At 36.8% G+C, this 26116-nt stretch overlaps 1 protein-coding gene across 5 annotated transcripts in view; it reads left to right on the forward strand.

The window, feature by feature from the left end:
* PLEKHA1 (pleckstrin homology domain containing A1) overlaps positions 1-26116 on the forward strand; it is a 57793-nt gene that overhangs the window by 12235 nt on the left and 19442 nt on the right. For all 5 annotated transcript variants that reach the window (XM_032281904.1, XM_032281905.1, XM_032281901.1 and 2 more), the window contains exons 2-5: positions 6488-6648; positions 11525-11581; positions 13870-13915; positions 20061-20158. In XM_032281904.1, coding sequence (XP_032137795.1) covers positions 6508-6648; positions 11525-11581; positions 13870-13915; positions 20061-20158 — 342 coding nt within the window. In that variant the 5' untranslated portion in view covers positions 6488-6507. The remainder of the gene's footprint in view (positions 1-6487; positions 6649-11524; positions 11582-13869; positions 13916-20060; positions 20159-26116) is intronic.

Consider the following 26116-nt stretch of genomic DNA (forward strand, 5'->3'; position numbering starts at 1 on the left):
CAAATTTGTTTGCATGAATTCTTATTACCCACTTAATGTCTTTAGGGTATGAAGCGATAATCTCTCTGTACTTCCTAATATTGGTGATTTGCTTTCTCTCTTTTCCTTGGTCCATGTAGCTATAGATTTATCAGTTTGATCTTTGCAAAGAAACAGCTTTTGTTTTTAATTTTCTTTATTGTTTGTTTTCAATTTCATTAGTTTCTTTTCTGATATTTATTATTTCCATTCTACTTTGGGTTTACTTTACCTTCTTTTTCTAGCTTTTTAATGTGGAGTTTTATATAATTGATTTTAGATCCTGTTTTCTAATAAAAGCATCTTAAAACTATGAATTTCCCTCTAAAATCACCTTTAGCTGCGTACCACAAATTTTAACTTTTTAAAATTTTCATTTAGTTAAGAATGTTTTCTGATTTCCCTTTTGATTTCTTCTTTTACTTATATTTTATTTAAAAGTGTATTTTAATTTCCGAATAGTTATTCAGGTGATAATTTCATCTATAGCACTAAAAACCAATGAAAATTTTGACATATTTGTTTATAGAATTCTTGAATGTTCTGTATATTGTATTTATATGATATATGCCTGAGGGCTTTTCTGTGCATAAAAGAACAGTTCATTATTTTTCACTGTTCCCTGGGTTGAAGGAGCTCATTTGAGCCGTTCCCTCTTGGGGTCTTTCTTTTGTAGTTGCAGTCAGATGGCAGTTGGAACAAGAGTCATCGGAAGGCTTGACTGGGCTGGATGGTCAAGATAGCCTCTTCGCTCACTCTGCTGGAATGGCTGGAACGGGTGTGGGCTGGCCACCTCTCTCCACTAGCTTATTCATGGGACTAGTTGGCTTTCACACAACAGGGCAGTCTTAAGGCAGTTAAATTTCCTATATAACAGCTGACTTCTAGAGTGAGCATTCTAAGACTGAGTTATTTCAAGTAGATAATTGATCTGTTCTACTCTTAAACTAAGAAGAAGTAAGATAAATATATTGGGATAGTCATTGTAGAAACTGCCTAGTAAGTAGCATTACACAATCCTTTAATTTTTTTAGTCGAGGTGAAATTAGCACAAGATTGTCCATTTTAATGTGTACAACTCAGTGACTTTTTTTTTTTTTTTTTTTTTGAGATGGAGTCACACTCTGTCACCCAGGCTGGAGTGCAGTGGTGTGATCTTGGCTTATTGCAACCTCTACGACCTGGGTTCAAGCAATTCTCCTTCCTCAGAAGTCTGAGTAGCTGGTATTACAGGCGCCTGCCACCACACCTAGCTAATTTTTTTGTAGTTTTTAGTAGAGATTGTGTTTTGTCATGTTGCCCACGCTGGTCTTGAACTTCTGACCTTGTGATCCACTCGCCTTGGCCTCCCAAAATGTTGGGATTACAGGCGTGAGCTGCTGCGCTTGGCCCCAATGACATTTCATACGTTCACAGTGGCAGTGTTGTGCAACTATCACCTGTATCTACTGTCAAAATGTTTTCATCACCCATTAAACAACTCTTCCGCATTTCCCCCTCTCTCCAGCCTCTCTGTCTCTCAGGATTTATCTGTTTTGGATCTTTCATAGAAATAGAATCATACAACATGTACCTTTTTGTTGCTGGCTTTTTTCACTTAGCGTAGTGTTTTCAAGGTTTATCCAGGGCATGTATCAGAATTTCACTCCTTTTTATGTCTGAACAATATTCCATTGTATGTATATGTCACATTTTATTTATCCATTCACCCACTGATAAATGTTGGGGTTGTTTCCACCTTTTGGCTATTTGTGAATAGTGTTGCTATGAACTTTCATATACAAGGGTTTGACTACCTGTGTTCAATTCTGAATACCTGTAGGCAAAACTCAAGAGATATTTTGGGTTCAGTTCCTATTCATGGCAATAAGATAAATGGTACGATAAAATGAGTCACACTGATTTTTTGGTTTCTCAATGCGTATAAAAACGATCTTTACACTATACTGTAGTCTGTTAAGTGTTCCATAGCATTATGTCTAAAAAATGTACATACTATAATTTAAAAATGTTTTATTGCTAAATAATGCTAACAATCATCTGAGCCTCTTCAAATGAGTCATAATTTTTTGCTCGTGGAGAGTTTTACCTCAGTGTTGATGGCTGCTTACAGATTAGGGTAGTGGTTGCTGAAGGTAGGGGTGGCTGTGGCGTTTCAGGAAACCAGTGTTTTCACTTATCCATAGAAGCAGCTCCTCATCTGTTCAAGTTTTAGCATGAGATTACAGTAATTTAGTCACATCTTCAGGTTCCTCTTCTAATTCTAGTCCTTTTGCTGTTTCTGTCATATATGTAGTTACTTCCTCCACCTAAGTCTTGAACCCTTCCAAGTCATCCATGAGGGTTGGAATCAACTTTCAAACTCTTGTTGATGTTAATATTTGGATCTCCTCCTGTGAATCATGAATATTCGGAATAACATCTAGAATGATGAATTATCTCCAAAAAGTTTTCAATTTACTTTGCTCAAGTGTATCAGAGGAATCACTGTCTGTGGCAGCTGTATTTCAAATCACAAATGTATATTTCACTATCACAAAATGTGTTTCTGAAATAAGACTTTAAAGTGGAAATTATTCGCTGATCCATGAGCTGCAGAATGGATGTTGTGTTAACAGGTGTGAAAACAACATGAATCACCTTGTACATTATCAGAGCTCTTGGGTGACTATGTGTATTGTCAGTGAGCAGTGATATTTGGAAAGGAATCTTCTGGGGAGTAAGTCTCAACAGCAGACTTAAAAGTATTCAGTGGCCGGGTGCGGTGGCTCACACCTGTAATCCCAGCACTTTGGGAGGCTGAGGTGGGCAGATCACCTGAGGTCAGGAGTTCGAGACCAGTGTGGTCAAGGTGGTGAAACCCTGTCTCTACTGAAAATATAAAAATTAGCCTGGCATGGTGGCATGTGCCTGTAATCCCAGCTAGTTGGGAGCCTAAGGCAGGAAAATCACTTGGACCTGGGAGGTGGAGGTTGCAGTGAGCTGAGATTGTGCCACTGCACTCCAGCCTGGGTGATAGAGGGTGAATCCATCTAAAAAAAAAAAAAAATTAAGTAAAGCATGCTGTAAACAAGTGTGCTGTCATCCAGACTTTGTTATTCCATTTTTAGAATACAGGCAGAGTAGATTTAGCATAATTCTTGAGGGCCCTAGGATTTTCAGAATGGTAAGTGAGCATTGACTTCAATTTAAAGTCAGCAGCTGCATTAGCCCCTAATGATAGTCATTGTCCTTTGAAGTCTTGGAATCAGGCATTGACATCTCTAGATCTGTGAAAGTCCTAGATGGTGTCTTCCAATAGAAGATTTTCACATACATTGAAAATCTCTTTAGTGTAGCCACCTTCTTGATCTCAGCTGGATCTTTTGGATAACTTGTGGAAGCTTCTACATCAGCACTTGCTGCTTCACCTTGTACTTTTATGTTATAGAGGTGGCTTCTTTCTTTAAAACTCATGAACCAACTTCTGCTAGCTTCCAGCTCTTTTTCCTACAGCTTCTTCACCTCTCTCAGCCTTCAAATAACTGAAGAAAGCCTTTCTTTGGGTTAGGTTTTGACTTAAGGGGAAGACTGTGGCTAATTTGATGTTCTGTCCAGACCAATAAAGCATTCTTCACATCAGCAATAAAGCTCTTTCACTTGTTCTTGTGTTCACTGAAGTAGCACTTTTAATTTCCTTCAAAAACTTTACCTTTGCATTCATAACTTGGCTGTTTGGTGCAGGAAGCCTCACTTTTGGTCTGTCTCAGCTTTTGACATTACTTACTTACTAAGCTTAATCATTTCTGGCTTTTGGTTTAAAGTGAGACACTTGGCTGGGCATGGTGGCTCATGCCTTTAATCCCAGCACTTTGGGAGGCTGAGGCAAGAGGATCGCTTGAGGCCAGGAGCTCAAGACTAGCCTGGGCAGCATAATGAGATCCTGTCTTTACAAAAAAATAAAAACGTTAGCTGGGTGTGGTGTTACATGCATGTCGTCCTTCCACCTATTCGGGAGGCTGTGGCAGGAGGATTTCTTGAGCCCAGTAGTTCAAGGCTTCAGTGAGCTCTGATCTGGCCATGGTTTGTTGCCACAAACCTTCAATTTGTAAAAACCCCAATATCTGTGAAGTATAATAAAATGAGGCACAGTAAAATGAGGTGTGTGTGTGTGTACCTAGGAGTAGAATTGCTGGGTCATATGGTAATTCTATGTTTAACTCTTGAAGAATTGCCAAACGGTTTTACACAGCTGTTGTACCATTTTACATTCCCACCAGCAATGTAGGAGGGTTCCAGTTTCTCCATGTCCTTGCCAACACTTATTTTTCTCTCCTTTAATTAGCCGTTCTAGTGGGTGTGAAGTTTTATCTCATTGTGGTTTTTATTTGGATTTCCCTAATGACTGATATTCAGCATCTTTTAATGTTCTTGTTGGCTGTTTATCTTCTTTGGATAAATGGCTCTTCAAGACATTTGCCCATTTTAAACTTGGACTGGTTTTTCTTTTTGAATTCTAAAAGTTATTTATATATTCTGGATACTAGACCCTTGTCAGATATATAGTTTGCAAATATTTTCTTTCCTCTTATGGATTTTCTTTTGAATTTCTTGACTTCCTTTGATGCAAAAAAAAGTGTTAAATTTTGATGAAGTCTAGTTTATCTTATTTTTGTTGTTACTCATGCTTTTGGTATTATATCTAAGAATTCATTGCCAATACCAAATGTAAGATTTACTCCATATTTTCTTCTAAAAGTTTTCTAGTTTTAGCTCTTAGATTGTTAATCCATTTTGAGTTAAGTTTTGTATAGGGTGTAAGGTAGGGGTCCAGCTTCATTCTGCTATATGTGTGTATCCAGCTGTACCAGCACCGTTTGTTGAAGAGGCTTTTTTCCCCCACATTGAATGGTATTAGCACCCTTGTTGAAATCAGTTGACTATAGATGTATGGGTTTGTTTCTGTGCTTTTAATTCTTTTCCACTGATCTGTGTTTATTCTCATGGCAAGTTGATAGCTTTTACCTATAGTATATTGTAGTATAGAATACTGATTTCTCAAGCTTTGATTACATTGTAAACTTTTTTTTTAAACAGACTTATGGTAAATTTATTAAAGAAATTGTTTCCTTTAAATTGTTAGATATATAAGAACAATAATAACACACAAACTTATTGGATGGTTTTATTTAAAACTTTTTGGTGTGTTTTATAATTTCTCCGACTGCATATGGAATAGTAATGCAGATACATAGTACATCAGTGTGCATTGTAATGGAATTTTCACTGTAAGTTAAATTTACCTTGAGCCTCTAAATAAAACACTGGTTATGTAAATTCATCCTGCCAAAAGATACAATGGTGCCAGCTATAGATGTACCAGAATAGGAACAGCTGTCTGGTGCAGATTTGGACTAAGCATCACACAGGAAGGAATCACGTTATCTGTAGTCTCTAGAGAAACAAAGCTTGGCACCTAATGGTTTTTAAACTTTAATCAGTATAACAAAAGTTGCAGTACTTTAGGACCAGAATATGATATACCTTTTAAGTCTATTTTAATCTATAATGTCTCGCTTTCTCTTTTTTCTGTTATAAGTTACTTGCTAAAGAAACTGTTTTTCCTGCTCTTTTGTTTCTTATAGTCTGACTTTTGCTGATTGAATTCTTTTAGTGCAGCTTAGCATGTTCCTCTGTGTTCTGTATCTCCTGTAGATTGGTAGTTGGTTATAGAGGGGATCTAAAAACCATTTTTTCTATAACAAGAAAAAATGGTTTTTAGATCCCCTCTATATCCAACTACCAATGTTTGTGTCTTCCACCAGGAGGCACATCATACCTGCTTATCTCTCCTTCCACTATGTTAACTAAGTTTAATTTGATTCACTTTAGTTTTAACAATTCAGGGTTTTTAGAGAGAGAGGCTGGTATAGAGCATAAGAGCTCCAGAATGCAGTAGTCTGGATTCAGGCTTTGACTCTTGGCCTACTAGTTTTGGAATTTTGGGAAGTCACTTCCCTTCTGTGTTAAGTTCCTTATCTGCTGGGGTTGATGATGCCTACTTTTAGGATTGTTCAAATTAGAAGAGATAATGCATGGAAAAGAACCTTGCACAGAGCCTAGCATGTAGTAGGTGGTCACTAAACGTTAACTGTTGTTGTTTTGTGAATTTGAACACATTCTAAAATAATCTAAAGGATAGACTATCTTGAGGAAATTAAAATTTAGATAGCTTTTTTTGTTTTTTTTGCTCACCTGGGGTTTTTTGGGGAAAAAGTAGGTAAATTATTCAACTGAGGCGAAGTAGCTCACCATTGTCCCCATCAAAGTAAATAGTTACATATAGTAACCGCTATTCATAAACTTAATTTCAAAAGCGATTTTTGCCAGTGCCTCCGACGTTGGTGTTGTGTTCATTTTAATTGGCCCTACCTAATGTTGGCAAGTTCTGTTTCATAGGGAGCTTACTGTTAATATTTTTATTTTACAGTGTAATGTTCAAGCTTAGAAATGCCTTATGTGGATCGTCAGAATCGCATTTGTGGTTTTTTAGACATTGAAGAAAATGAAAACAGTGGGAAATTTCTTCGAAGGTACTTCATACTCGATACCAGAGAAGATAGTTTCGTGTGGTACATGGATAATCCACAGGTTTGTAAAATTCCAAGGATTATCTTTTAAAAGCGTAGAAAGTTGTATTTAAGTATTTGACATACTATACAGATTTTAGAATTTGTCTTCTTAAACAGTATATTTTTAGATTTATTTCCACTGGCTGTACTCTCTGCTCTGCACCCTTGACCTCTGCCATCTTGTTTGAATTTCAGAAGGTAAAACTAAGTTTATTTGATAAGAATTAATCCTTTGTATATATTTTTCCTTCGAGAGAGAAATGCTCTCTCTGATAGAAAATTACGTTTTAGGAAATTAGATCTTGAGTCACAGAAAAAAATAATTGAAGCTGTCCCAAAAATAAGAAATACTTTTTTTGTGACATGTATTTTAAACAATAGCTAAAATAAAGACCAGGGATAGATGATTTAGATGATTTTCTTGCATTAAGGAGACTTAATACCAAGGTCTCTTTCATAAGATTAAATTTAGGTTTAAGTTGCTGTATCTAGGATAGAGAGAGAGAGAGAGAGAGAGAGAGAGAGAGAGAGAGTGTGTGTGTATGTGTGTGTGTTTTGAGACATAGTCTTGCTTTGTCACTCAGGCTGGAGTCCAGTGGCTTGATCTTGGCTCACTCCAATCTCCACCTCCCACTTCGAGCAATTCTCCTGCCTCAGCCTCCCCAAGTAGCTGGGACTACAGGCGCATGCCACCACACCCGGCTAATTTTTTGTATTTTTAGTAGCGATGGGGTTTCACCATGTTAGCCAGGATGATCTCGATCTTCTGACTTTGTGATCCGCCCGCCTCGGCCTCCCAAAGTGCTAGGATTACAGGCGTGAGCCACCGTGCCCAGTCAGACTGTTATTTTTTAATAAATAAATGACTCAACTAGATGATACCCTTGCACATTTGTAGTCCTTTCATTTTGTTGTGTCAGATTTGAGTCAATCATTGTAATGCCATCCATGAACTGAAATGCATTTTGATTTTACTGCTGGCTTGCAAAACATAGGGGTAAATGTTGTAATTTAAGAATTAGAATCTCAGTTTTAAGGTCTGTAAGGGGCCTGAGATTAGATATCATTTGTGGAGTAGTTTTAAACTTTCAACTTTCTCTACCTTGGAACTTTTTTTTTGAGAGAGAGCCTCACCCAGGCTGGAGTGCAGCAGTACGATTTTGGCTCATTGCAACCTCTGCCTCCCAGGTTCAAGTGATTCTCATGCCTCAGCCTCCCGAGTTGCTGGGGCTACAGACATGCACCACCACGAAGCATGGCTAATTTTTTGTATTTGTAGTAGAGACAGGGTTTCGCCATGTGGGCCAGGCTGGTCTTGAACTCCTGACCTCAGTTGATCCTCCCATTTCGGCCTCCCAAAGTGCTACAGGCATAAGCCCCTGCACCCAGCCTTTTGGAACTTTTTATCTTCAAATAAAAATTGTTGTAAAAGTTAAAAATGGGGCTGTATGTTGCAGGGAAGCATGTGCAAAGCAAGGGATGAATCTCTAGCAGACTTCGAAGCTAATTTTTGTCCAGTAGGCTTCTTCTGTGGGTGAGGAATGGAAAGTCCAGGGAAGAGCAGAGACTTATATAAGGTTCTGCCCTGTTTCACAGAGCAAGAACTAGGTCTCTTGATAACTAGTGCAGTATTCTTCACTATATACTGATTTTAGATTCGACAAGATACAGATATACTCGTGTTTATGTTTATGTAGAATTTGAGTTGTAAGGGAACTCTCCTCACCCATATGAGCCATTGCACAGTTCTGGCTCTTTTCTCTCCCTGATTTTTCTCTCTCTCCACACGGTTTGGTTGACATATGTATGGTTTCTCCTTAATTTTACTTGAAACTCCTTGATTATTTTTCTGTGTTCCTACATAATAGATTCTTCTTATCACTTTTCCTTTATCAGTACTACCCATTTAACAGAACTAAAAGGAGTTAAGTACAAAATAGAATATATTTACTACTCTGAATAAGACATGAACTTGGAATTCAGAGAAAGGTTATACAGCTAATAGGAGTTGAAGTCTTCATGGAAGTGGTAACATTTGAAATTGACTTAGAAGTTTGGATATAATGACTAAGGATGGAAAAGTGAGTATTCCGGTGCTCAAAGAATAGTGTGGACAGAGATCAAAGCAAGAGAGCCTGTGACGTATTTGGAGACTAGATCATTTTGGCTATAGCGGGGGGAGTATTTGTTAGGTTTGCACTCAGCTAGGTCTTAGCCACATGAACTTTTAAAAGCTAGATCTCTATGTTGGAATTAATGCATTGGCTTTTCTGGACATAGTGCCAATTTTTTTAAGTGCAGAATTTCAAATCTTTTTCAGTTCTTATTAATTTTGTATCTTCTTTCCAACTTAGGAAATCTTGACTCTGCCAGCCAGTGTATTAGCCATTAGTACCAACTTTGTGTCACTCTTAAATGTAATAATCAAGACATACCTACTCATGAAAACTTTAGTAAAATGTCTTGCTAAGATTATTATATTATTTTCTTTCTTTACCAGGGTTATTGTGATCAGTATAACCGTGTTATTGCACCTTGACATAAAGCAATTAGATTGAACCATATGAAATTGCTAATATACAACCATTTTGAATTACTAAAAAAATGGTAACTTTGTATGTTCGATCTGGTTGCTTATGTCAAAGTACAGTAACATGGTTATCAAGCTCATAATAACCTTGGTAAAGAAAGAAAATTAGTTTGATTCATCTGTTATTAGGGAGCCACTTTTTCCTCTGACCACTGCTTCATTTACCACTACCCACTGGTTTAAAAATTCATTCTGTTGTTTGTTAGGGATTACTTTGGGGCCTTCTGTGCTTTGTCAAGGAGGTTGGTAATGATGGAGAATGGAATAATTAAGTAGCTGTACGAGAGAGTGCATCTGAAGAGATTTAAAAAAGCATTTGGCAAAATGAGTTTAGGAACTCATAATCAACAAACGGCCTGTTTTCCTTTTTTTCTTTTTTTTTTCTTAAATGTTGTATTAGTTTATTATTCCTTGTTCATTGTCAAGTAACATATTTTGAATCTCTCTCTCTTTTTTTTTTTTCCCCAGTCCAACCTGATGGTAATCATTCTAGTCCATAGAGACTGGGTATTTTGAATACCGTTTTTGTCTTAAGCTACTTACGTTTCCCTGTAGTGTACTACTGTTACTGTGACACTCTATGTCATGTTTTGGTTTCTCATTTCTCTTCCTTCCACAAAGGCCTTGAGCTCTATTCAGCAGCTAAAATAATAGGCTCATGGAACACTTCAAGAAATAAATTATTACCCTTGAATGGAAGGGTAACAGTTTTTGAAATAATCACTTTGGTAGTAGTTAGAGATTCTTCAAGATATATTTACATTTCTTTTCCTTCTCTAAGATTAACCAAAAACCCATAAATATAAAACATATATAAGAATACAAATAGCTTTTTAATGTTATACAATAATTATAATTTTATGTACATATTTACTATTTATGATTTGTATTTGGAAGCTTATACATAGTATATAGTTTAAAGCAGAACATAATTAATGCAGTGTTACAATATATAGGCATGAAAGTTTTGAAAAGATGTGTCCCTGTCAGCAATAAGCAGTTCATGTTTGGGAATCTTAAGACTTTGAAATGTCTAGGCTTCCAGTTACCTCCTTATCAATTAATTAGAACAAGCCCGTAGATTTTTTTTTTTGAGTACATTATTATAAAGTCAGTTGAAAAGTTGATCCTGCCTAATCTCGAGCAGAAATAATTTTCAAAATCAACTGAAACTAATGTTTTCATTTTTACTTCTGAAATCTATCAGTCTTTTCATTTATATGTTTTGTTTCTTTTCCTCAGATTCTTCTGCCTGGTTTTCCTACCTCTACCTCCTCCTCTATAATCCATTCTGTTTATAAGATATATTAATTAAAGCATAATTTTGATTCCAGATTTGCTCATAGCCTTCTTCATTGGATTCAAATTCTCTACAATATAAATTCTTTGCTACTTTGATTTTTATTTAGGTCCTCTAGGATTAGGTTCTCAGTTCAAGTTTTCGGACCACTGTTTTGTACTACAATCTTATAGGGCACTACATCATATACAGCCCAACACAGCTACTCTCTCATTCTAGTACAGAGCTTCTGTGCATCTTCAACTGCTTGCCATAGTTTCTCTGTTTTCTCTGCTTGGAATATTCTCCCCTGCTTTTGTGTTTCAAAATTTTCCTTAACCTCCAGCCTAAATGTTGTTCATTCCTTCAATTTTTCTGAGTAGTTTCAACCAGAGATGATTCTCCCTCTTCCAAATTCCTTACCTTTAGCTCTTTTGTGATGCAAACTACATCTAAAACTTAAGGGAAGAATGAAAATACTGTGTGTGAAAGTGCCTACATTCCCTGCATATGATGTAAAGAGAAGCAAACTTTTTTTAGAAAAAAAGAATCAATGTAGATTAATATGACATAACATAATAGGGTGGAAATGGAGTCCGTTTTTATCAAGAGATATTTGATAAGTTTTAATAGAACAAAGCAATATGTATAGTCTTTTAAAGTATCTTACAATTATATTTGTTTTATGCCTCTAAATATTTTCCCATTGCTTTCAGAAACAAAACCTGATCGTGTTTATGGCATTTTAAGCTCACAAAAAAGATTATTAGTTTAGCTTCAGTGATAAAAATAGCCTTCTAGTCATAGAATGCATGATGATGGAACAGAGTAGGATTCAGTTTTGTCATCCAAGCTGTGGACCTGATTCCAGATCTAGTAAAACTTGAACAGAAGAAAAGTTGATTTGTAGAATGTGATATTAAACAATCGAGTTTTTTAACTTGTCAAAAGTATATGTGCAACATTATATTATAAAATGAATTCATAATATTGGATACTAATTATATATTAATAATTTGTTTCTAGAACCTACCTTCTGGATCATCACGTGTTGGAGCCATTAAACTTACCTACATTTCAAAGGTAGTCTTTATTATACATTGTCTTCTATTCATGTGTGAATTAAAATCCCTGGGAATGAGAGTATGAATAGAAGCAGCAGTTTCCTTTCTGTGTCCTTTAACAGTGATGTTCAGATTGCTGTCATGCTGAAACAGTACCTGGTTACTATGTTTAGGAAATTCTTTAAATCGATACGATTATGAAGAATATGATTTTAACTTACAGGATGTGGCAAATTGCAAAAGTTAACATTAACTTTTTTTTTTTGAGACAGAGTCTCACTCCGTCACCAGGCATGAGGCTGGAGTGCAGTGGCGCGACCTCGGCTCACTGCATACCTCCGCCTCCCAGGTTCAAGCAATTCTCCTGCCTCAGCCTACCGAGTAGCGGGGACTACAGGCTCGCGCCACAACGCCCAGCTAATTTTTTTGTATTTTTATTGGAGACAGGGCTTCACTATGTTGGCCAGGATGGTCTCGATCTCTTGACCTCGTGATCCTCCCGCCTCGGCCTCCCAAAGTGCTGGTATAACATTAACTTTTATGATCAGATATATGAACATCAGAAAGGGAGAAATCAGTGAAACAATTAAGTTCTATCTTGAGAAGGTCTGGAGATTTTTCTAAGTCTGTATTATGTTTAGTTAGACTGTTTCCAACTTTTAAATCCCATTGCCTTTGATACTTTGTTTCTTAATGTTTTATTTTGAGGAAAATATGGACCATTTTTTATTTTGAAAGGTTGGTTTCTTCTTCCTCTTTTCACTTTGTGTCTTTTAATTTCTGTTTTCTCTTTGTTTTTCTGGTAGTTTTACAATGCTATTTTTAAAAAAATTTTTAAAAATGTTGATTTTATATTCATCAGGTACCTTTTTTTCTTATTTTCTTCTATTAATATTTAGGGAACTAAGAAATGCTGAGGTGCTAGCTGTGTGTGTGTGTGTGTGTGTGTGTGTGTGTGTGTGTGTGTGTGTGTTACATAAAAGCAATAAAAGTTTGTTGATGACTTAAAATATGAGATTCAAAAGGTAACAATACAGTATTATTAAATAATATGGGTACCATTATGCATATACTGAGATCTGTTGGCATAGGTAGATCACTTCAATGGAAGACCAATTTACAAATGTGCTTCTGTTTAAAAGACAGATGTTATATAAATAAAGTACTTTATATCGGTATTACAATAGAGGTATTCATTCTCATTGACCAAAAAGAAGAGAAAAGTAATTAGCCCTTGGACAATAAAATTACATATTTAAAAAGAAACATTTTCCAGTTAAAATCATATTATGTAAATTTACATATGACAAATATTGTATGGAAGCTCTTTCTTAAGTATTAACTCAGTAAAGTAGGCATGGTGACTGGCCACCTGCTTTCCCCTCCTCCATTGCTCTTCTTTTAAAATGTAACTTTTTTCCTGTGCGGTTCTGTTAACTTTCATCTTGTCCTCCAGCTTACCAAAGTTTAAATTGTGCAGTTTGTACTCTACTTTGGATATACCAGTTTTTTTCCAAAAAAAGTTTATTCCAAAAATTTCTAGAACAAAATTGTGTGTGATTCAGAACTATGAGTTTGTAGTTGGGATCAGTGAGGAACCCCAGACTTAGAATTCCTTTCGTAGGTACAAAACAGATGCTACAATTATGAGTTCTCTCACTGGACAACAGCATGACAATAGTTGTGAATGAGCTTCTGGGAGCTGCTCTATTTAAAGGGATAGCAGCAACCAAGTGCAGCTGATTGCCTCATTTTGTAAAATGAACTATGAGCTGCTCTTAATAAAGTGATCCCATTATCCCCCGTGCAAGAGAGGCTCCGGTACCATTTTGATCTCCTCATAGCAGAGTAATGCCTTAATTAATTATTAAAATTAAGATTCAGTTAAATGCCTGGATTTGTGGACTTTAAATACACAGTGTCCCCTTTACCCATCCCCATTTTTGCTTAAAAATCACAGCTAATTAAAAAATATGTTATTTGGGAAGAATTCAGTTCTTGTGGAATATTCATTGAGGATATTTTGAAAATTATGTTACACCAAAAATACTTGTCTGTGTGACATAAAACCTAAGAGAAAACAAGTTTGGTCAGAGAAAATATGGAAGTATTATTTATTACCTCTTACAGTTGGGAACTGCATCGTATGTATTGAATTTGCCATTCTTTTTTGGTTGTCTTTAAAGTTTAATTTTAAATCTACTGGCTAAATGTGTATGATTATTGGGAAATCATACATGTGGAAGTTTTGGTTTTAGGTTTATATGAGAAAGTGAGGAACCCATCTATCTCTGTTTTTCCTTTTAGGTTAGCGATGCTACTAAGCTGAGGCCAAAGGCCGAGTTCTGTTTTGGTGAGTAGCCATGTTATATGTATTTTAAATTAGACTGGTATAATTGTATCGTATTGTAAAAGAAAACTCTTGCAGAAAACCACACAAAACCTATGGCTTACTGAATTATTCTAAGGTGAATTCCCTTATAACCACTATACAGATAAGGAAATAACGTTTTTCACCCACTCTCCTCCTAACCCTGAAGCCTCTTTCCTGTTTCCCATCCTAGTTACTACCACCTTCTTCTACCTGTATGTAACTGTTATTTTGTGATTTATAATGATCACCTCCAGTGAGATTTCAGGTAATTTTAAACTTTCTACCTTATGTTATTGTCTATTAAACATATAAATAATTAAAAGGATTTGGTCTTTAGCTTGTGGGTAGTGAGAAATGTAGTTTGGGGTCAGAGTAGTTGAGAATATTGGATTAACTTACTCAGAAAATGTTTACTGTATGCCAGGCACTGTGCTTGGCACTTGGGGCTGTAAGATAAATAAGAAGTAGTTGCTGCCCTTAAGGTTGGTTGTCTCATAGATAAAAATACCAGACATTTATTATTGCATTTCTCATAACCTGTAGATAAAGGGATATGTGATCTATTAAAGAAGCACAGAAAAAGACCTTCAAATCTTTGTTGGGGAGCTCAGGAGTCAGGGAGCCTCCCTAGAGGAGGAGATGCTTACATTGGTGGCCAGCTAGACTCCTGCTTATCCCTTATCGGTGCAGAGAAAAGGCAGGAGGACTACATGCATAGAGGCTTGTAGAGAGAAGCGCGTGGTGTCTCTGGAGCTGAACACTGTGAAGCTGGAGGGTATGATGAGTGGCTAGAGAGTTAAAAAGGCAGGCAGAAGCCAGGGTGCTGTGTTTTGATGAGTGATAGGTTTTATTACTTTGAAAAAGGGAGAAGAGAAAGAGAGCATCTGGAAAGCAGGCATAAGGTGAAGGAGGTTTGTTTTTTTGTATGGATAGGAAAGTTTTCATGTAGGTAGACTGGGTAAGTGGCTTTTGAACTACTTTACTTACGAAAGGTCCTGAGTTAGGGTGGTGGCAATGGGAGAAGGAGGAAGGGTGAAAAGAAGGAAAAGTACAGGGGCTTGGTGGATATGGAAGAATTGGAGGGAAGAGAGAGGTAGCAGGGAAGTTTGCTTAAAGCAATGAGAAGTCAGGGAGAGCTGTTTACATAGCATAAAATGTTTGCTCTGGGGTTGAAATGGTGGGGAACTTCCAAATGGAAATGTTCTGTTGACAGTAATTGAGGACTGGATGGAGCTTGAGGATCAAGAATGGAGACATTTGGAGTCTGTTAAAAAGGGAGTCATAGTCGAAGCTACGGAGAATTGATGTCCTCTCAGAGAGTATGTTAGTGGACGTTAGTGACTGAAGGACCAAATATTTGGAGTGGCCAACTAACATCACAAGGGATACATTAAAGTGAGAAAGATACTTTTGGGGGTAGAATTGAAGTTCTTTGCCCTCTTGCTTGAAAAGGGCAGGTTTCTTTAGGCACTAGTTGGGAATAGCATCTTAATATGAGCAAGATGAAATGTGGCTGTCAAGGGAATCCTCTGAAATGCTTTTATCCTCCTATGAAGCTATTTTTAAAAGTTACATGTTTATTACTTACTATAATTTTGGTTATGAAACAGGAAGATGCCTCAGAGCCTTGTAAATGAATGGGTATTGCAAGTCAAATAACTGAGGACTTTGTATTTCAGAATGTATAATGTACATACTTTTGACAATCCTTTTTTTTTTTTTGAACCTCAAACTTACAGAAATAATAATATACAATAATAGGTTTGACATTCATCATTACTGGGGTATTTAGAATGGGTGAGTTTAGTTGGAATAAAAAATTAAGATGAGTCATTTATAGGTCAGTCAGTAGCTGTTCTCTATTACCAGTGGTAGTAAAGATTCATGAAATGCTTACCTTTAGAAACAGAGGCACTGACTTCTAAAATAGCACCCAACTTTCATTCAGAATGCCAACGTATCTTCTCTCAAATTGTCCCAAACCAGTGAGAACAAGAACACTCAAGCCATTTTTGATGGAGGGAGCAGACTATTTGTAACCCTCAGTGTGTAAAGTTGAAAAGTAGATAGAGGAATGGTAGATAGTCGAGCAGAATAGAGGAAGAGGCCAATGAAAAGCTCACCATTTAAGTGTTCTGCCTCCAAGCCAACTCCAGATAGGCTTAAATATAGGAGATTCATTTTCTGGCAAGCAGCAGTAAGGAAGGACCAAAAATAGGGACTTTGTTTGCATATCTATATCAGAAACAACCTCTGTTCCCTACCTCCATCCAGGTTGATCAGGCAGACACCTTTCCCCTGTCCCAGCAGGAAATGGGATGTGTGGTGTCTCTAGAAGTGGAATCAGTGAGGCTATAACTTAGGGGCGCTAGTCCCAGAAAGGGAAAGGAATGAAGCATGAAACTGAAAATAGGAGGATTAAATGAAAGTCTGCACACTGAATGCAACCCCAGCCCCAGAGCACTGGGCAGCCAGGTTTAGGTGAGTAAGATCCGAATACTCTAGAGAAAAGATCCATAGATACTGACTGACATCCAGGCATTTCTGCTAGAAGAGCTTGCCATAGCTGACTAGTGAGGGCGACAGTCAACAGCCCTGCAACAACCCAAGAGAGCTTTTCATCGGCCTTTTTAGCACTTTCTTTTAAAATATGAATAGACAGCCCAGGATTACTGAACATATGTTGAGAGAGAGGATTATCAAACAGGAGAAGGGACATGAGACAATGCAAAACTCAGCAGAAAAAGTCAAAGAAATCTGAAAGTAGAACAAAGGTCAAGATAGATAATGGAATAGAGATAAAAAAAAAACATCGGGGAAGTCCAACATCTGATAGAGACTGAGGACAGATAGAGTACTGAATAGAGAAAACAGATTGGGGAAAATTGACAAAAAAAAAAAAAAAAAAAAGATACCTTAGAATCTCTTGATCCTAAACTGTATATTCATAACCAGCTGATCTCAGGTTGTGAGATAATTTTTGTTTGCAGTTAAGCTAATGTTTATGCTTCAAGTTTTATCCATTTTATGTATTCTTTCTAATCATAAAGATTTGAAATGAAATAAATACTCAAGTGGAAAAGGTAGGAAGGATACAAGCCTCTAGGGATGCATTTATTATTCACAGTGAAATCTATGCTTTAGAAACATGGCAACTTAGCAGTGTCAAAGTTTGTTTCTTTTTTTTTATTGTTCAAAGTTTTTTCTTTCTTTCCCTTTCTCCCCTCCCCAGCAGTATTGCTAATATACCACATTTCAGTAACTTGCTTTACTTTTTTTTTTTTTTTCTTTTGAGATGGATCCTCACTCTGTCCCCCAGGCTGGAGTGCAGTGGTACAGTCTCCACTCACTGCAGCCTCCGCCTCCCAGTGATTCCCCTGTCTTAGCCTCCTAAGTAGCTGGGATTACAGGTGCTCGCCACCACACCCGGCTAACTTTTGTATTTTGAGTAGAGACAACGTTTCACCATGTTGGTCAGGCTGGTCTCAAACTCCTGACCTCAAGTGATCTACCCACCTTGGCCTCCCAAAGTGCTGAGACTACAGGTGTGAGCCACCGCGCCCTGCTTTACATTTTTTACAGTGCTTCCCTACTTCTTAGAAATCTCTAGATGATGACAGTGAAGAATATTCTGTATCAAGCACTGTGTTAATTTCTTTACATATATGATTGTTACCCCTTAAAGAAGTGGAAATGTGGCATTCCCATTTCACAGGTGAGGAATATTGGCCTCAGAGAAATTCAGTAATGTTTGTAAGATAATATTGCTTGTAAGTGCATAAGCTAGTCAGGTTGGACTGATTCCAGGCTGATTTTTTTTCTATATCATACCTGTATAGCTACATCTTGTCATGAAATAGTTCTTAAAGTACATGAGATTTTATTCGGATTGCAAGGTATACTAGGAGTCTTTTTTAGAGACATATTTACATCTCTTCCCTTCCTTAGAAGAGATCCTTATATAAATATGATTTATTCAAACATATGTATTAAGCATTTACTGTGTACCAAGTGTAGTATATTAATAAGTGCATAGATTTTTAAACTCTTCAGATGTTCTGGGCAGATGCCCAAAATAACATTGAGGGGAAGAAGCCATTATGAGGAGAGCTCAGCTTCAGCTTAAGCTGAAAAAAGATTATAAAAGGAAGCCTTACTGATGACTGGAAATAAAAACAGAAGTTCCTTATTGATATATATAGCGTCCTAGTGAGTTATGGATTTATCTTAATATATATTTATGGCATTTATAACTTCTCCAGTCTATAGAAAGATATACAAGAACAGATTTACATTGTGTTAAATTTCTTTTAAGGTTATAGACTGGTTGTTTTGTAGCGCTTTACAAGATAGGCTTTGACTTCCTTTTAAGACCTTCATCTCAATTCAAGGAAGCTGTAGTTTAGAGTGTCTTGGTCTCAGTTCCAATTTCAAAATCTTGTATGTTTTCCTTAAGAGTTTGCATTTCCCCCTTCTCTTAGTCACATTCAGCTGTATGCTAGTATATCTTCTAAAATTTTGGTGGAGACCTTTGGAAGTTATTTTTATATTTGAACAATTGCAGCCGTGTAACTGTTCAGATACTTAGCTCCTAGAATATGCTTTTAAAAATAAATGCATATGGTGTATAATAAATAGCTTTAATTCAAGAGTGAACTATGATAGTTTGTAGACAACTGTATGTGCACATGTCCTTTGCTTTATACGAGTACATAGTCCCTAAAGGGGTATATATAAACTAAATTGCATAAAAGTTCCAAATGTATTAAGATTTAAAGTATAAATGAAATTCATAAGGTCTAGAAAAATAAATCTTAAGTTAGGGAGATTTTCTAGATGATATGAAATCTGGACACATTTATAGAAAAGATTCATAGTATATTTCTGTCTGATCAAAAATACTGTTAAAGTAAAAAAAAAATGACAGACTGGGAAAAGTACTGGTAATAAAGCAGAAAAGATTATATAGAAGTTCCTATAAATTAATACTAAATGAACAATTCAGGAGAAATATGGGTAAAGAAAGTAAAACTCACAAAATAAATGCAGTTGGCTAATAAACATCTCAGTAACCAAAGAAATGAAAATTTGAACAAGGTACAATTATTTACCAATGAGGTTGTTAAAGAGTATTAGGAAAACACCGCACTAGGTATTTCAAACCCAAGGGATTTGTTAGAAGGAATTGGTTACCCAAATGTTGGAAGGCTGAAAGAACATGAAGGGAATGCTGAAGTAACCCAGAAATTAGGAACTGCATGAAGCAACTGCTGTTCAAGGTCTAGAGAGACAACAGGGAAGAAACAGTAGTATTACTATAACCGAGGGCACTGGAGGAGAAGCCACCATGGAGCTATTGGTATCCAAGGGGACTCTGCAAGGCTGGTGTAGGGGGACAGGAAAAGGCCTCCAACAGTAGCTGGTTGTGTGCTGCTGTTGGAGAGAGGTCAACAATGGCAGGAATCAAGGAGAGTCTCCTCTTTCTTTCCCTGCCACCTTACAGTCTCTCATCAGATTGGCAGAGAATGGCCTCAGCTGGGGTTTAGGAAATATCATTTGCAGATTGTCAGCCCCAATGCCACAGAGCCTTTGAAAACTAGAAACTAGAGGTATCCACAGGGGCTGATAACCAGTTCTGGGGAGGGGTTTTAGATGAAATAAACTTTAGCGTATGTGGTTGGTAGGAATATGAATGGATTCAACTTTCTGGGAAGATGATTTGGAAATACCTATAAAAATTTTAAATGTCAGTTTTCTTTGATTCAACAGATCTATGTCAGGAAATTTGTTCCCCAGAAATGCTAGCCAAGTGTGGAGAGATATATGTATATGGTGTTTCACTGTGTTATAATTTCAAAAACTGGAACTTGCCTAAGAGTCTATCATTAGGGGAGTGACTGAATATATTGTGGTGTATTCATTTAATGAAAAACATGGCCATGACAAAATAAGAGTTTTAGCTGTGTTATTGTGTGATGAAAGCAGTGTTATATGTGGTCTGATATATTTTGTCAAATCCACTGGAGTCATGGTGTTGAACCTAGCAAGGTTTTTCAGCTTCTGCAGAAATAAATTTAGAGGTAATAAGTACAATATTTGGTGAGCTATTTTTTTCCGTCAACAGTTATGAATGCAGGAATGAGGAAGTACTTCCTACAAGCCAATGATCAGCAGGACCTAGTGGAATGGGTAAATGTGTTAAACAAAGCTATAAAAATTACAGTAAGTATATTTATTTTTTTGAAAAATAAATATAAAACGTTTATAAAAAAATGTTCAATGTCTGGAATTATTCTTTTCATTTTGAAAATATACCTACCAAATGTTCCCAGCTTACCAATAGGTTTCATACGCAAACTTTGTTTAAAAGGCAGGGGTTCAGAATGTGAATATGTTTTCTTGTACCTGGTGACTGTTGCCCCTTTAATCAGCCCATGGTTGCCTTTTTAACCTATTATGTACCTAATAAGGAGGTAAATTACTGTAGATCTTAATCACTGCTTACAACGTTTCTAGGAGAAAATGCACTTAGCACATAGAGTTCTACCGGGAGGATATATTTTTTTCTTCTAGTATAGTGTAAGAGATTTCCTGCCACCTACCTGGGGAATAGGCACTTCTGTCTTCTAAGCCATGACTGGGATTGGGGTCAGATAGGGAAGGAGTTGAAGACAGGAGCAGGACAAGGGGAGATGAAGGCTGAAAAATGAGGGACAGGGATAGGGATTGTGTTTGAAGGGTTGTGGCAGCCAGAGGGTCCTGCCCATGTGACCCTTGAAAAGTTTGTCTTAGGCTCTAAACTTCCCACATCTGATTTTTTTTTCCTTGCGTTGCAGGTCTTGGTACCCTTGCCCTCCTTTCCCATGCTACAATTTCTTGCTTCTAACGTGTGCTTCTCTTTGTTTTTGGTTTTCTGATGAATATTTATTGATTACACTGTGCCAGATCTGGTTTTACCTAAATTAACTGGAAAAGTGAGGCTTAGAAAGATTAATGGCTTTTTACAGGTTTTATAGCTGGTAGACTATGGAGCTGGAAGCCCAGTCCAGTTTGTTGGGCTCTTGAGCCCGAACTCTAAAGAGCAGTGCCTTACTGCTTCCTGAAAAAGCAGCCCTCTCTTTACTCTTTTGTTCCTAAAGCCAAAAACCTTTACGGAGAGTTTGCTAGTGATAATGAGCTGCAAGTAGATAGGCTCTAATTTGATTGTACCTTGCCTCACCTTTCCCTTTACACTTTCGTAGAGAAATACATCATAGGCCTGCCTGGAAAATGTTGGGAAGGAGTTCTTGTGAGATTTGTGTCGATTGTGGTGTTTTCTTTTTGCTTTGTTTTTAATACAGCGCAGTTATTTACTGACCCTAAATGACATATTCTCAAAGAACATGTGCCCTGAAAGTCAGCATATGTTAGTCACTCGTTAGTTTTCATCTAAAATGAATAATTTCGTATTTATATCACAACACAAGAAAGAGTCAATATAGTTAAAGCTGTTCTCAGAGTTAAGTCAAATTTTTTTGTTTTGTACTAGAACAGCTTGTTACCACATGACAGAAAACGCCTACGCTCTGCATCTGATCTGTACATGAAGCAGAAGTTATTTTAGGTTTGTGCAGTTTCAGGAAAGCAATTTTTTGAACTGATTCAGACATATGTGTTTTTAAAAGTTTTTAGCTAATCATTTTAACTCTTTTAATAAATATTTCCCGCTTGAAAAAATTCTTCAGAAAGATAATATCTCTTAACTTTACTAAATTAATTCTTTTTTTTACAATTTACAATAACAAGCAGCGCACTGGTTTCTTAGTGCTTTACAAGAAAAAGTAGTGAATGGTCTCAGGCTTTTGACCGTTTTGCCAGGTCTTGAATTGCTATGTCTAAGTTACCAATGGTGTGAAACAGTCTTGTACAAATGATACTTAAGCTTTTTAGCATGATGGAGAAACAAATAGAATTCTAAAAAGACTTCTAGGCCGGGCGCGGTGGCTCAAGCCTGTAATCCCAGCACTGTGGGAGGCCGAGGCGGGTGGATCACGAGGTCAAGAGATCAAGACCAGCCTTGCCAACATGGTGAAACCCCGTCTCTACTAAAAATACAAAAAATTAGCTGGGCATGGTGGCGCGTGCCTGTAATCCCAGCGACTCAGGAGGCTGGGGCAGGGGAATTGCCTGAACCCGGGAGGCGGAGGTTGCGGTGAGCCGAGATCGCACCATTGCACTCCAGCCTGGGTAACAAGAGCGAAACTCCGTCTAAAAAAAAAAAAAGACTTCTGAATAGCTTTTGTGGTCTTGCAGCTTAGTTTTACATGTTGAAATTTTTATAGGTTTTAAGATAAATTTGTTGGTAAATGATTTTAATGTTTTTATAATTCACATTTGGAAAATATAAACACATAAGATCTAGAAATCCTTATTAATGTAGTGACTAATTATAACTACATTAAAGTGAATATAGAATTCATAGCACTTATTTAAAATAAACTTTAGATAGATACATATTTAACTCATAGGATAGCAGTGAAAGAATTTCCCATGCTTTAATAAGATATGCTTTATGTTAATTTTATTCCTTTATATCTTACCAGTTCTATGTGCATTTTATACATTTAAGTGTATTAAAGTGTGGAATCTCTAATTTGTTATATTTTCCTATGGAAATTACTGGTGATTTACATGTAGATTGTTTGAAAACTTAAAATGTATGTTTTGATATATGTGCACTTTATCTTTCTATGGAATCACCTCATTTTGGTCAACTATGTAATTTAGTTGTCTGCTGAGTACGGTGTGATGTATAAATTTAAAAATTTTCAAAATCCAAAATTAGAGTATGTGGTTTCAAAATAGAGGTGGTTAGAGGGCAATGGGCAAGAGAATGATATTTAAACTATTTCCTAGTTATATCATCTTGCCAATTTTATCCATTATCCTCCAACACTATAGTCTGTGACTTTCCTTGCTTAAGTCTAGGTGGGTGCCACTTGAAATCCTTTTCCCTTTACAGTTGCTTTTCAACTAATGATGGGGTTACATCCTGATAAACCCATTGTAAGTGAAAAACACAAGTTGAAAATCCATTTAGTACCCCAGCAAACCCACAGTAAAGTTGAAAAGTTGTAAGTAAGTCTTGGACCATCTGTAGTACACATGCACAAGAAGGAAAAGAGGAACAGTGGGAGAATCAACCCTGAAGGGGGAGTGTCAGTGACTGGAGTGAGGAACATTTTAAAGTATGCTTTCCACTGTTCATTTATAGTAATAACAACCTAAGTATGGTGGTTTCTGTTCCCTTATTGGTTTTTAAGGAATGTCTAAGATGTAGGTTTATTCCTGAACAGAGATCCATTGTTTTTAAACAAACGTCTTTTTTAAAATTTAAAAATAAATATTCAATTTGAATCTAAAAATTAGTTCTTTGAATTTGTGGCAGAAACTCCACAAGTTTAATTTATTTTTAATGGAAACGGGAAGCAAGTAGATGTAGAGTTCTCAGAAAGATTGTAAGACCCAGAACGTTGTGTCTGCGCGTTTTTATTCTCGGTGAATGGAACATTATCACAATGTCTTTTTTTTCTTTTCCCTTTCCTTCCCTTCCCCTCCCCTTCCCCTCCCCCTCCCCTTCCCCTTCCCTTTCCCCTTCCCCTTCCCTCCCCTCCTTTCCTCTCTCTCTCTCTCTCTCTCTCCTCTGTCTCTCTCTGTCTCTCTCTCTCTCTCTCTCTCTGTCTATCTGTCTGTCTGCTTTTTCTTTTTCTTCTTGCTCTGTTGCCCAGACTGGAGTGTAGTGGTGCAATCTCAGTTCACTGCAGCCTCCACCTTCAGGGTTCAAGTGACTCTCATGCCTCAGCCTCCTAGGTAGCTGGGATTACAAGTGTGTGCCACCATGCCCGGCTAATTTTTGTATTTTTAGTAAAGACTGGATTTCACCATGTTGTCCAGGTTGCTCTTAAAACTCCTGGCCTCAAGTGATATGCCCTCCTCAGCCTCCCAAAGTGCTGGGATTACATGCGTTAGCCACTGCGCCTGGCCCAACATCACATTTTCATTCTCAGGAATTGAATATCAGCTTTCCCTTTAACATTTGAGAAACCTGCAGCGTTTTCATGTATTTTACTCACAAATACTTAAATCTGTTTTTTTCATATCTTTATTCTCTAGTTTATTTTTACCTTTTCTTTTCCTGTTATTAGAATTTCCTACTATTAGGATCACATGCAAATGCCTGCCAAGAACACATTCAGATCTTCAACAAAAAATACAGTGACGTAAAAAAGGATAGAAAGTCAGGGAAAGGGAGAAAGGCAGTAGACAAAGAAACAAAGCGTATTCCGTGTCTGCCATGTGCCAACTGCTCAGTGAGATCACTTTTCTGATTTTCATTGGACAGCTGGATGGTTTGGGGCAGGGGGTGTCCCTGAAATTAGATAAACATTAAGAAAATGCTTATCTTAATGGATGAATTTAGACCAAGTTTTCCAGTGGTACCTATGGTTTTTAAAGGAGTTACCCATATTCACGGGTATTTGCTTGAACTTTCTTGTTCATAGGGAATAAGATGATTACAAGTTAGCCATTCTAAGTTAATTATTAGCATTTGATTTTATTATAAGGACATATTAGAAGCAGTGAGTTTAACAGCATAAGCAAGGATTTTTAATATATTGTAATTTAAGAACGGAAAAACGAATATAAATTTCAGTATTTTTTAGGATGACTTTAAAGGTTTTTCTTAATAACTCCCATGTATGACTAAACTTCTTGGGAGAATAACTGCTACTTTTCTTATGAGTTACCTCTTAGCAGCACCTCTCATCAAATCTAGTTGAATAGATTGTTTTCTCTCTGGCTTCAAGTTCTCTTAATGCTATTTTCTGTTCTCAGTGAGCTAACTGGCCATATTTTCTCTGTCAGAATGATTGAAATATATGATGCTATTCATTAGAAAATATAATGGGTTTCCTTAGCAAATTGTTCCAGGATATACCATCCTAATTTTATTTGACAAGTAAAATTCTGTTCATTATTTTATTGCCTTTAAAAAGCACTCCAAAATGTGCAAGTTCTTAAAAGAATTGAAGAGGTATTCATGATTCTCTTCTCTTTCCTGTTTTCTCTCTCTTTTGTTTCTGCCAGTGATGGACATTGTAGTATGAATATGAACCAGAGGCTGGAGGGTGGGCCTGAGGGCTGAGAGAAACCACTTCAAGGGAGGCAGGTGGGGAAGGAAGGGAGAAGGAGTTTTAGAAGTCACCTCAGAGACAAGTCATTTATTATATCCATAAATTACATTTGTGTGGATTGGGATTTACTGTAGCTCCATGGCCTTTCATATATACATGGACTATGTTTACTCAGTATTTTGCAAAAAGCTGCTTTACAAATCCTTATCTGCATTGTATACTCTCTTCCACAAATCTGGTGGGAGTAGCATTGTATAGGAGAGCACAGGTTTTAGGGCAGTGTTTCTCAAAGTGTGGTTTATGAAACTCCTGCCTCAAAATATCTGATCTTGCTTAAAAGTGCAGGTTTTTGAGCTCCACTATAGATGTTGAGTCAGAATTTCTGGGTTTGAAGCAGGGGAATCTGAAGGTTTAAATAATGTTCCTGGGTGATACCTTGTGCATGCTAAAGTTTGAGAAACCACGCTACTATGGAATCACACTAATAAATGGTTTGAGTCTTTGAATACAATGTGAATGGTGTCCCGTAGCTCTATCAGTACTCTGTTAACAGGAATTAGCTGTATGACAGGCAAACTAAGTTAAATGTTTTTATACCACTACTTCTGTGATTGTCAGTAGTATTTGTCATAGTGTTTCTGAAAGACTGCAAGGTTCCACATGCCCTTTGAATCGTTGGAGAAAGACTGAATCATGTTCAACATCATAATTGATGCTGAGCAGATTTTATGACATTTTATTCACAGCCTTAAAAATGTATAATTTAAATACAGACTACATGCTTAACAGCCTACAGATAGAAATAATGATTAGCTGTGAGTACCTTATTTCCTGAATAGACCACATAAGAAAAGCTAAAATATATGTTAAACATTTGTGATACCTCTGATTCTTTCATCCACTTTAGTTAGGTGTTAGAAGATTCTACTGTTATCACAGTCATTGTTTCCCTGTACTTGTGAATGATTTATCATTGATCTCAGTGTTGGAATTTGGTCTTTAAATT

The sequence above is a fragment of the Sapajus apella genome, unplaced genomic scaffold (assembly GCF_009761245.1).
Source record: "Sapajus apella isolate SASKATOON/1434 unplaced genomic scaffold, GSC_monkey_1.0 scaffold13, whole genome shotgun sequence".
In the NCBI taxonomy this organism is placed as follows: Eukaryota; Metazoa; Chordata; class Mammalia; order Primates; family Cebidae; genus Sapajus; species Sapajus apella.